Below are 10,748 nucleotides of genomic sequence, written 5' to 3'. Positions count from 1 at the left end.
GGAAAGGAAGTGGCCCTTTAACAAACCTTTTTAATGATATATGATCCCTATCATCCCATCATGGTTTTAATTACCATTTTTTTATATTTGGTTTATGTTTTCAACTTTAAAAAATACCATTGGGGAAAATGCTAATGCTGACGGCTCTTTAATATCCTTTATAAAATTTGGGAATTGTATGGCCCTTTGGTCTCAGATTTCATACCAAATTACTTAGTATAAGCCCCTTTTTTAAGTAATGATCAAGAGATCATGTGTTTGGCAATATATCACTTAATAGGTGTACTTAAATATTTTGGTTATTTACAGCCAGGGTCATTTAAGGACGTGCCAGGTTTATTGGTGGAGGAAAGCTGGAGTACCCGGACAAAAACCACCGAACAGCGGCCAGTACTTGACAACTGTCCCACATGGGATTCGAACTTGACATATGATTTTTGACCCTCCTGTTTAACCCCCATAACTCACAAGGGACTTCGACCTGACCTTAATCATATGTCATATCATGATGTCCTAAACCCCGGGTATCTGTAAACAAAAAATAATGCTTATCGGTCAACGCCACCAGAGGGCCCAAATTGACACTCCTCCTTTGCAAGACAAGTGTCTGTAGCAGGGGTGGAAGTAGCACTTGTTTGACCGGATTCGACATGCACGTGACACACTGTGCATGTATAGCCGGTGATGTTCGTTATATGTAGATTTGTCAACCCACTTAGGAAAAACATTTTACTATGCAAAAAGCCCCTACATAAAATTCACCTATTCATGATAGTTTTTCTCATTTTCATAATATTATGAAACTACAATAGCCTAAATTTCGAAGAAAAATACATTGTGAAGACCGCCATTTGGTCATGACAGTTTATATGACATTATTTATTGCCGGTGATGTTCGTTATATGTAGATTTGTCAACCCACTTAGGAAAAACATTTTACTATGCAAAAAGCCCCTACATAAAATTCACCTATTCATGATAGTTTTTCTCATTTTCATAATATTATGAAACTACAATAGCCTAAATTTCGAAGAAAAATACATTGTGAAGACCGCCATTTGGTCATGACAGTTTATATGACATTATTTATTGTGATAAATACAACTATATCAGAATGTGATTTTAGATTCATGAACATTACATTTTCTCGTTTTTAAGTGAAATCCCTGACCGATTACACAGGGTGTTTGCTATCAAGCTGAGTACTTAGAGTAGTTAAAAACACAGTAGTACAATATTTATAATCAAGTACCATATCTATAGTTAATCTTTGGTAAAAGAATGTCAGAATATATCTTGAAATTTCCATTACCTTAAACTCTACGTAAACTTAGCATATGGAATTCCCTATTGTCTACATTTAGAAAAGTATCGGTCTACATTTAGAAAAGTATCGGTCTACATTTAGCAAAGTATCGGTCTACATTTAAAAAAGTATCGGTCTACATTTAGAAAAGTATCGGTCTACATTTAAAAAAGTATCGGTCTACATTTAAAAAAGTATCGGTCTACATTTAGAAAAGTATCGGTCTACATTATGTTAATTTAATCTTTGGTAAAGAAATGTCAGAATATACCTTGAAATTTCCATTACCTAAAACAGTACCTAAAATTAGCAAATGAAATTCCCTATTATTAGCTGAAGTGTTGTCTATATATGTGTGTATATTGTCATGAGCCTTACCTATATAAATGATTAAGCCATGTGTGGTAGCATTAAGGCGACCTATAATGAAGACGTATGCTTTTGTTTTAGCAACTATCTATTTATTTTCCCAAATCTTTCTGGCGTGTACCTATAAATACCCCAATACCAGGAGTATATCAATAAAATTAATACGGTGAAATTTTGAATGTGATTATTTAGATTAATATGTCTTATCATACCAGGATTAGGGTATCAGTTAATATATTTTCTTTGTTTATATCTAATGTTATTAATGGTGTGTTGGATTATGTGTCATCTCGGAGTACCCAATACCAGATGTAATATATATTACCTAGAACTACTTTATGCCAATACAATATACTTTCATGTGTTCTATTCGGTTCTATGTAGTATTAATCGTGTCTACATTGGATGGAGACTTATTCGAATTAGCTTGACAAGTGCCTCACGTAAGTATTTGTAGTTAATTTAAGTTTTGGTGAATTGTTTTGTTGAATTTTACAGTACACATAAGCATTACAAACATTTGCTCTGGTGAATTGACCAATGTTACTTAACGCGTAAAAACTTATGTTTTAAAAGCAATATAACGTCTAATGCCAAAAACAACTAGCTTCAAATCTCTATAAACAGCTGTGGCAGATGTCTATGACGGACAGACTCGCCAACCCCATTTGGTGGAATTTAACATATGATTGACCTCTGTCAGGAAAACTTGGCTATAAAGGATGGTTTATTAAGTACATTTGATGCCCCTTATAAACAGCTTTCACTGGAAGTGTTTCATTACCTTTTATGGTCGTGTGTAACGTAACTGGGTGTAAGATTTGACATGTTATTTGTCTTTGATAAAATTAAAGTCGTGAAATTTATTCAAATACAAAAAACAAAAACGTATGATGCCTAATAATTAATATAAGCAAATGATGTATTGGTCAAATCAAATCAAATATAGATAAAATATACCATATATGATAAGATCTTATCATATAATGATAAACAGTAATACTAAAATGAGTAGACAAATTCATATAGTATATTTGAACCATATGAGACAGCTATGGCGTTCCACGGTATGTAGATGAACAAATGATGATTTTCGAAGGTACTGCCAAAATTCAATTTGAGTTCTTTGTCGTCGGTATTACATTAACACCTTGGTAAATTGTATAGTAAGCATTTTGTTTTCCCCATGTGTTGGTGGTGTATAACATATATAAGGCTTCATCTGTATGCAATGATTACAACACATATAATTTTAAAATATAATTAAGTCACACTCATATGGTGATGCAGCTCCAAATATGCGCTTTTGTTTTGTGTTGTTAAATATAGGGATTCCATCATGTATCAATGCAATTTCCAAAAGGAAGAAAAAGATGGTAAAGGAAATTCATAGTCATCAAGTTTTCCTCTTGGTATCTATTAAAAAAGTATCGGTCTACATTTAGAAAAGTATCGGTCTACATTTAGAAAAGTATCGGTCTACATTTAGAAAAGTATCGGTCTACATTAAAAAAAGTATCGGTCTACATTTAGAAAAAGTATCGGTCTACATTAGAAAAGTATCGGTCTACATTTAAAAAAGTATCGGTCAACATTAAAAAAGTATCGGTTTACATTTAAAAAAGTATCGGTCTACATTTAAAAAAGTATCGGCCTACATTAAAAAAAAAAATATCGGTCTACATCTAAAAAGGTATCGGTCTACATTAAAAAAGCATCGGTCTACATTTAAAAAAGTATCGGTCTACATTAAAAAAATCATCGGTCTACATTTAAAAAGGTATCGGTCTACATTAAAAAAATCATCGGTCTACATTTAAAAAAGTATCGGTCTACATTATAAAAAGTATCGGTCTACATTGTGCTAACTAAGTATACTTGTATATATGTAATATCGTATCTAGTACCTCTAAATATTGCTTGTTTGTTATAGTTTACGTTTTATAACCAGCGTCTAAAATTTACCAGTTCAAGTGAAGTTGAAGAACGTGTAGAAAAATACGCTAGTTAACGAGCAGTATAATGTAGCTGCCAGAATAAGTTTTCGAACCTAAAGCCGAGAGATGGATATATCCACCATCTGTCATATATACATCTTCCGGTATCTGCACAATATTGAACTGACTAAAAATACGGACCTTAACATTTAAAAAAAATGTTTCTTTTCCATCGATTAAAACAAAGTCACATAACTTATTCAAATCACTTTTGATGACACGGATGTAATCACAGGGATAGTCCTATAGTTAGTGGAAACCAGAGAGCCCGGTAAAACCCCACCTGATTTGACACTTGACCCATAAACTTTTCATGTTTGTGCCGTCGATCGATCGAACCCAGCCGATAACTAGGTGAAATGCGTATGGTTCAACCGATCGCCTATTCAATTGTATCGCAGTAGTTAAAGAAAAGTAATATCACTTCTATTATTGCAGAATCAACTGTATGATTAGCAGCACGTCATTTAGGTGATGAGACAGTCAAAGACTACAGTATTGATAGTTGGTCTGGGGTGTTTCGACTGAGCATTACATTATTATGCAACGAACGAAAATATCAGACGCTCGGCGTAGGGTGGAACAGCAAAGGGCTGCACGACAGGAGCGAAAACGACGAACTGAAAGGATTATAGAGCAGAGAAATGCTGTTCGGCAGGAGGAAAAGCGAGAAGCTTTACGTATTTTAGAACAACTAAATAATATAAGGCGTCAGGAACGACAAATGCGTATAGAATGTACGAGACAAATAAAGGTTTTGCGGAGGCAAGAAAAAGAAAAGGCTACACGTCTGCAGAATCAACAAAAAGCCAATCGACAGAAAGAATTACAATCATTTTTGAGGCTGCGGGAAGAACGAAGAATTGCAATGCAGCTGGAAAAAGACAGAGCAGACTTGCAGTTGAAAAAACAGAGGGACGCTATACGACTTCGAGAAGAAAAAGTTATTTTGGAGCGGGGAGAACAAGCAAAACTGAACAGGCAGAAAGCACAAAAGTCTTCTTGGCAATTTGCAACCCCACTTAAATCGCGCATGCGAGATAAAAAACAAGAAACTATTCGATTTCAGAAAAATCAGGAAGCTTCTCTAGTGCTGAGACAAAAAGAAGAGAAGTTTGCGCTACAAGAACAAAAGCAAAGTGTTCAACTTCCGAGGGTACAACGCGAACGTTCCCTACTGGATAGGCAACATGACGAATTACGACAGAGAGAACGAAATGATGACTTACAGCTGCAAGAACAAGAGCACATTTCTAAGCTGCGTGACCAAGAACAGAAGTTCCTATTGCAGGAAAGACAAGAACTTTTGCGGCAACGAGAAAAAGAACAGAATGAAATACAAGAAGAAAATCAACATAAAGCATTGAGGCGGCAGGAAACACGTCATGAAGAAGATGTAAGACGCCAAGACCAGGAAACGCTACACCAACCGGACCAAGCAGCCGATATACCCATAGCTTCCCGACTACCATATAATACTGTAAGTGTCCAGTATTCATATACATTTACGTTTGAGGTCCTTCTGTAACGCAGGCGAAGTTTTTATGATGACACTATATGTGTTTTTTTTCACTCGGGTTATGTTCATTTTTTATTGTTGGGGCATTGATAAATAATAATGTGTGTTCCTTTTTCTGGTTCAGAAACTAGGCTAGTTGGTGGGGAATCGCGGCTGATCGAAATACATGTACTTGTATCAGGTGGCCTAGGTTTGGTCTAATAAGGGAAGTAAACTGTAATATAATATCCCTTGTTTCTTGATGAATAGCAGTTATAGGTCATCTCGCTGGGTGAAACTTTGATATTATTCACTCGCTCTTTGTAAAGCAAGAAACGTGTCAATGTTTCCGTTCAATTCGATGAAATAAAACGTTATAAATCAAGAAGCAAAGAATAGCCTCTATATATTTCGATCATGTAGAATTTAGCAAAACAATTTGGGATTCTGTGAAATTAAAGTTATTGTATTTATGTGATAAAAGTATTTTAAATTTGTGTTCATTTTATTTGAAAGGTTATGAAACTTGTTTTAACAAGACGCACATGAATAGAAAATTATATGAATCTCATATAAACCGAACACCCATTTACGATTACATATACGGATATGCTAAAACCTAATTAACGTGACGTCTACTACATCAACAAATATTATTCCTACAGCTACAGTTATAGGGAAAAGTAAATATACTCTGATGCATAGTATACCAACATACTGTATAGGGCTTTTATTTCGCAGTGGCAGTATTTCGCAGTTTCCTATGCGGAGCATATTAGCGGAAGTTAAACTTCGCGGTCGACTAGTTCCTTTTAGTTCTTTGAGCTGTTGGTTTAGATACATCAATTAATTAGGAATTTTTCGCTTGTGCTTAGAATTATAATTTTTTGAAATTTGTGTAAGTATGTCAATGGATTATAACTATTTCGCTTTTGTTTAGAAATCGTTGATTTGTTCCGACTATCTCACTTGTGTTTAGAATTTGCTGACTAGTTCCTATTTTCCTTGAGCTATTGGTTTAGATACATCAATGGATTATGACTATCTCAATGGTGTTTAGAATTCGTTGATCAGTTTCTATTATTCTTTGAACTAAAATTTAGGTACATCAATGGATTATGAATATTTCTCTTGTTTTTAGAATTCGTGATTTTCTGTAAAATATCGAATATAGCGAAAACAAACATTCCGCAAACGTTACCTGCTATGCAACATTGTATGATTTGGTTAAATATTCATTAACTTTTTATGTTATAACTAGCTCCCGGGTGGTGGCAAGCGTGTGACGCTGAACTATATCTGTATTTACGATTTGAGCACAGACCGTCATATCACCTCATTACCAACAGTAAGTTATCAAAGAGAAGAAAGATCAGACAACACAATTGTAACACAAGATCTAAATTCTAAATGTTTAAAAGAAGTTTTCTGAAAAAAAAAATGTAAAGGAATGAAGTCTTCCTAAATTCATTGAGAACTGGCAATACAATTATAACACAAAATTACAAAAAGAAAATTAAAACATAAAAGAAAGAAATATTTGAAAGGACTTTTCTGGAGGAAAATGTGAAAAAAATAAATCGGGTATTGATGATGATTTAAATCTTTTTTTATTCATTGAGATCACCCGCTGTTCATTTTAAAGAATTATTTCAGTAATCAGGATACCATAATTTTGATTGTGTTAAATCAAACGTCATCATGAAATAAATTCCGAAGTTCACATTAGATGTAAAAAATAGGAATGCAGGGCGTAATCCTCGGAATGGAAACAAAAAATATACAGCACATGTAACATTTAAATTAAAGTAGCACGTGTGTCACACAGGTCATTTATCTTAATACATTACACTATTCGTAAACTTCCAGAATGTAGAACTCTCCGCATGCGTTGATGAAATCAAAGATAAAATAAAGCATGAAGGGGACCTCGATCTATGGATAATGAACCGGAATATCTTCATGGATAAAGGCAAGTCCATTGCGGATTACAAGGGTGTAAAAAAGATATATGCAGTTCGTTGTTCCAACAAGAGGAACCCTGACTCTTCCAACAAGCCAACAGAACCTACTACGTGTATTATTGACAGGGAATCCGTTGATGACTGCATATCAATGTCATGTGGCCATGCTATAAGTAAGTTCAATCGTATTGAAACACAGATCAATATTACATTCCGTGTAATAGAAGGTTTAAAATCATCCAATAAGGGAATAAGGGGTTGATGTCGGACGACCTATTTACCACATGTACTTCAGATCAAATGCATACTCAACACCTTGCTACATCAATAGAAAACGCCATGTAGTCCCAGTATACATACTGAGCTTTGTTGTGCTCTTTTGGCGAGATGACTACATGAAAATAATTCTGAAATCGTGTTCAAACTATTTCGTCCCCAGCTAAGATTCTGACGGAAGCAATTTGATTGGCCATTTCTAAAGGTCACCAGAACGTGACCCCTAATGGGATGTTGTCAGATCCTCTTATCAAACGTAGTGATAATAAAGGATCTGTATTTTAATTAGATTGAAATAAGTTAACTTTAATATTCACTCTATCGATGTCTTATCGTTCTAAGATATTATAATAACTTTCAGAATCTATATTATGTAGTATTTTGGCAGTTCCAAGGATTTTTAATCATTTCAATGATGCAACACGCCTCTCTCAGTAACAGTAGCAATCCTGTTAGCAGGATTATCCGTTTATTAGATTACACTCAATCGGATTGACATCCCATTGACTGCAACATTATATAAGGACATATCTTTCAATGTGTATGATAGATTGGTTAACAATTCGCCATTTGCTAATTCCAAAATGTCAATACTTAAGCTAGAACGGACCAGACACGATGTCTGTAATATAGATTTACTGCACTAGCATATTTTTGTAAATTTTGCCGCTGCCATTTATCAAATTGCTATGTTTCAGCCCCAAAAAACCTCCTGGACTACTACTGGTATGAGATTAAAAAGGGGTGTACTGAAGTTGAATGTCCCCACGATACCTGTAAAGCTGTTTTGGAGTTTACGGAAGTACGTGAACTTGCATGTCTGTCCACCGATGAAATCCTGCTCTTCGTTAGGGTACTCTTTATGAACTGGTTAACGGGAAGCAACGACGCTTTTCTGTGCCCTAGATGTGGCCAAGTCAACATTACGGCATGTCCAGAAAAGGGATATTTCAGATGTCTCGAGTGTATGAAAAAGGGTAAAGGTTATGGACACACGTTCTGCACAAGATGTTTGAAGGTGATTAGACGATTACCAGACGGATGTACAAATTCTGAATGCCAACAGAGTATTAAACAGACAAAGTCTTTGTTACAAAAGTGTGACGTCATGACCATTGATGACGTCGGTGTTTGTCCAACCATCCGCGCATGCCCAGTGTGCCAACACATCATTAGATATAATGACAGTGATAGTAGATGTAAACATATGGAGTGTGCCAACGCAACATGTCGGACAAAATTTTGCTTTGTCTGTCTGAGTACTCCTACCAAAGTAGGACAGTGGCCAGATACATGCGGCGGTGCCTTTACTAAGTGCGAAGTTGCCCCTAGACAGGAAGTCTAAGGAAGACACTAATTAACACAGCGCACTCGGATGTTATTGAATCTTCAAACCTGTTTATAAAGACCAGGGACAAAGTACATGAGAATGTAGTTAACAGAAAATGTGTATCTATACACAGGTTGAAATAGTCCATTAAGGAACTAAAGGAGGTGGCGTTGTGTATAAGGATATATGGATGAAAGTAGATTACTTAGTAATATTCTAAGGGAGATAATTGGAAATGTAACTGTATACGAGTTATTCCCCTTTATTGGAAATCTCTAATAATAAATGACATGTTTTGACATTAGATAAAAAGACTCAATTTCTCCCAGGGTTCATAGCGGTCCCCACATTCACCTCTGCCAACGGCTCACGAACTGGCCGTCTATTGACCTCGGGCCACATAATATTACGTCATGTCGATCGTTTATTACATTGCGTCCCACTTTTTATATGACGTTACAGTGATTGCTTTTGAAACGGCGGACGTCGTATACAAATTGTGACTATTTACTTACAAGTAAATCTAGTGTATCCGCACAAAGAATCTTCTATTGTTTGGTTTGATATTGAATGATCAAATTGTATTATGTCAGAATTGTCAGTCTTTTACAGGGAATAATACAAAAGGAAACTTACAATATGTATTAAAGAATTTGGTATGCGTCCGAAATACATTTTTCCAGAATCTTAAAATTTTGCTGGGCAGTTTACAGAGGTGAAATGAGTGGGGACCGCAATGCACCCTGGGAGAGATTGAAAAAGATTTGGAACAGGAAAGACGTGATTTCTCATCTCTATCACTAAAATGTAGAGCGAGTTACCTAGACTCAACCTCACATCTACGACATGGTGGAAAATCCAAACCCGGTTTGTTGCTGTAATATGAATACATGTATAATGTAACTTTTCATCTGTATTTCCCTGCGTGGCCGGCGAGTTTTACTCACCGGTGACTGTCATGGCTCGCCGGCCAGACATCCAGACATTAGCCATGTGCTTTTTGGCGGCAAATTTTCTTTGTTCGCCGACCACATTGTTATTTTGACATTTATGTTGTTTTCTAAACATCTATTATTGATTACGAAAATATGTGTGTAATCGATGCTACAATGACTGGACTGGTAAAAGTTATAAAACAAACCATTTGATAATTTGGGTAGTGCGGTACACTTCTAATAATATTAGAATGTTTATAACAAATCCAAGAACCTATTCATTTATCACGAAGTGCTATGTTTATTGTTCAATGTGTGTGTGTGTATTTCTATTCTGAAAATTAAATAAATATTAACTAAGATTAATTGTTTTGTATATATAGAAAATGTATCGGCTCTTTCGAACATCCAATGTTTGATGTAATTTTAGTCACACAGTGTCCTTGTATAAGAGTTGTTGTCCTTTATTTGATTCACCGGAATATTCTGTACAGATGCCTGACCTACAAATCATGTAGAGCTTCACCGCCAATACAATCTGATATTAACACATTTTCATCCAGTGTGTGTACCGTTCGATTATTTTCGAAATTGGTTGTGATAACAAGTTTTACCTCTATGACTATAATGGTGTAAACTTGAGTCGTGACATTTGGATTCTTACTTAAACATTGTCAATATGTAAACATTCCTCCGAAATAATTAATATAAAAAAATGTTTATAGTGTAAACCCTTGAAATACACCCTTCCATTTTAAATCAAAGGTTCCAATGCACGTGGTTTGTGCTATAGCTAAATCAAAATAGTATACTGGGTTAGGTGTGTGACAGGGTTTCTTTTCCATCCAAACAGTTTTTATAAGTTACTTTTAGTCAGTATATGGAGTAATGATACAAGTATATCATAGATAACTGATAGTTATGAACACAGCTAATATGATAAAAAAGAAACGAATAAAATGTTAACAGCATTTCAAGGCATAAAACGTGTAGATTTTTCGTGGTGATATTTTGCCATGCTAATTATTTACAAATGTCATTTAACCAAATGTATATACTAAATTAGTATTTAG

At 35.0% G+C, this 10,748-nt stretch overlaps 1 protein-coding gene across 1 annotated transcript; it reads left to right on the top strand.

Moving 5' to 3' along the window:
- The first annotated feature begins 1,980 nt into the window (after positions 1-1,980).
- LOC138306647 (uncharacterized) lies at positions 1,981-9,993 on the top strand. The gene is made up of 5 exons (XM_069247088.1): positions 1,981-2,118; positions 4,111-5,152; positions 6,432-6,518; positions 7,040-7,307; positions 8,109-9,993. The coding sequence occupies exons 2-5, from the start codon at positions 4,214-4,216 to the stop codon at positions 8,753-8,755; spliced, it is 1,941 nt and encodes a 646-aa protein (XP_069103189.1). The 5' UTR covers positions 1,981-2,118; positions 4,111-4,213; the 3' UTR covers positions 8,756-9,993.
- The last annotated feature ends 755 nt before the right edge of the window (positions 9,994-10,748 follow it).

The sequence above is a fragment of the Argopecten irradians genome, chromosome 13, assembly GCF_041381155.1.
Source record: "Argopecten irradians isolate NY chromosome 13, Ai_NY, whole genome shotgun sequence".
Classification (NCBI taxonomy): Eukaryota; Metazoa; Mollusca; class Bivalvia; order Pectinida; family Pectinidae; genus Argopecten; species Argopecten irradians.
This window is presented reverse-complemented; position numbering and strand designations above follow the sequence as displayed.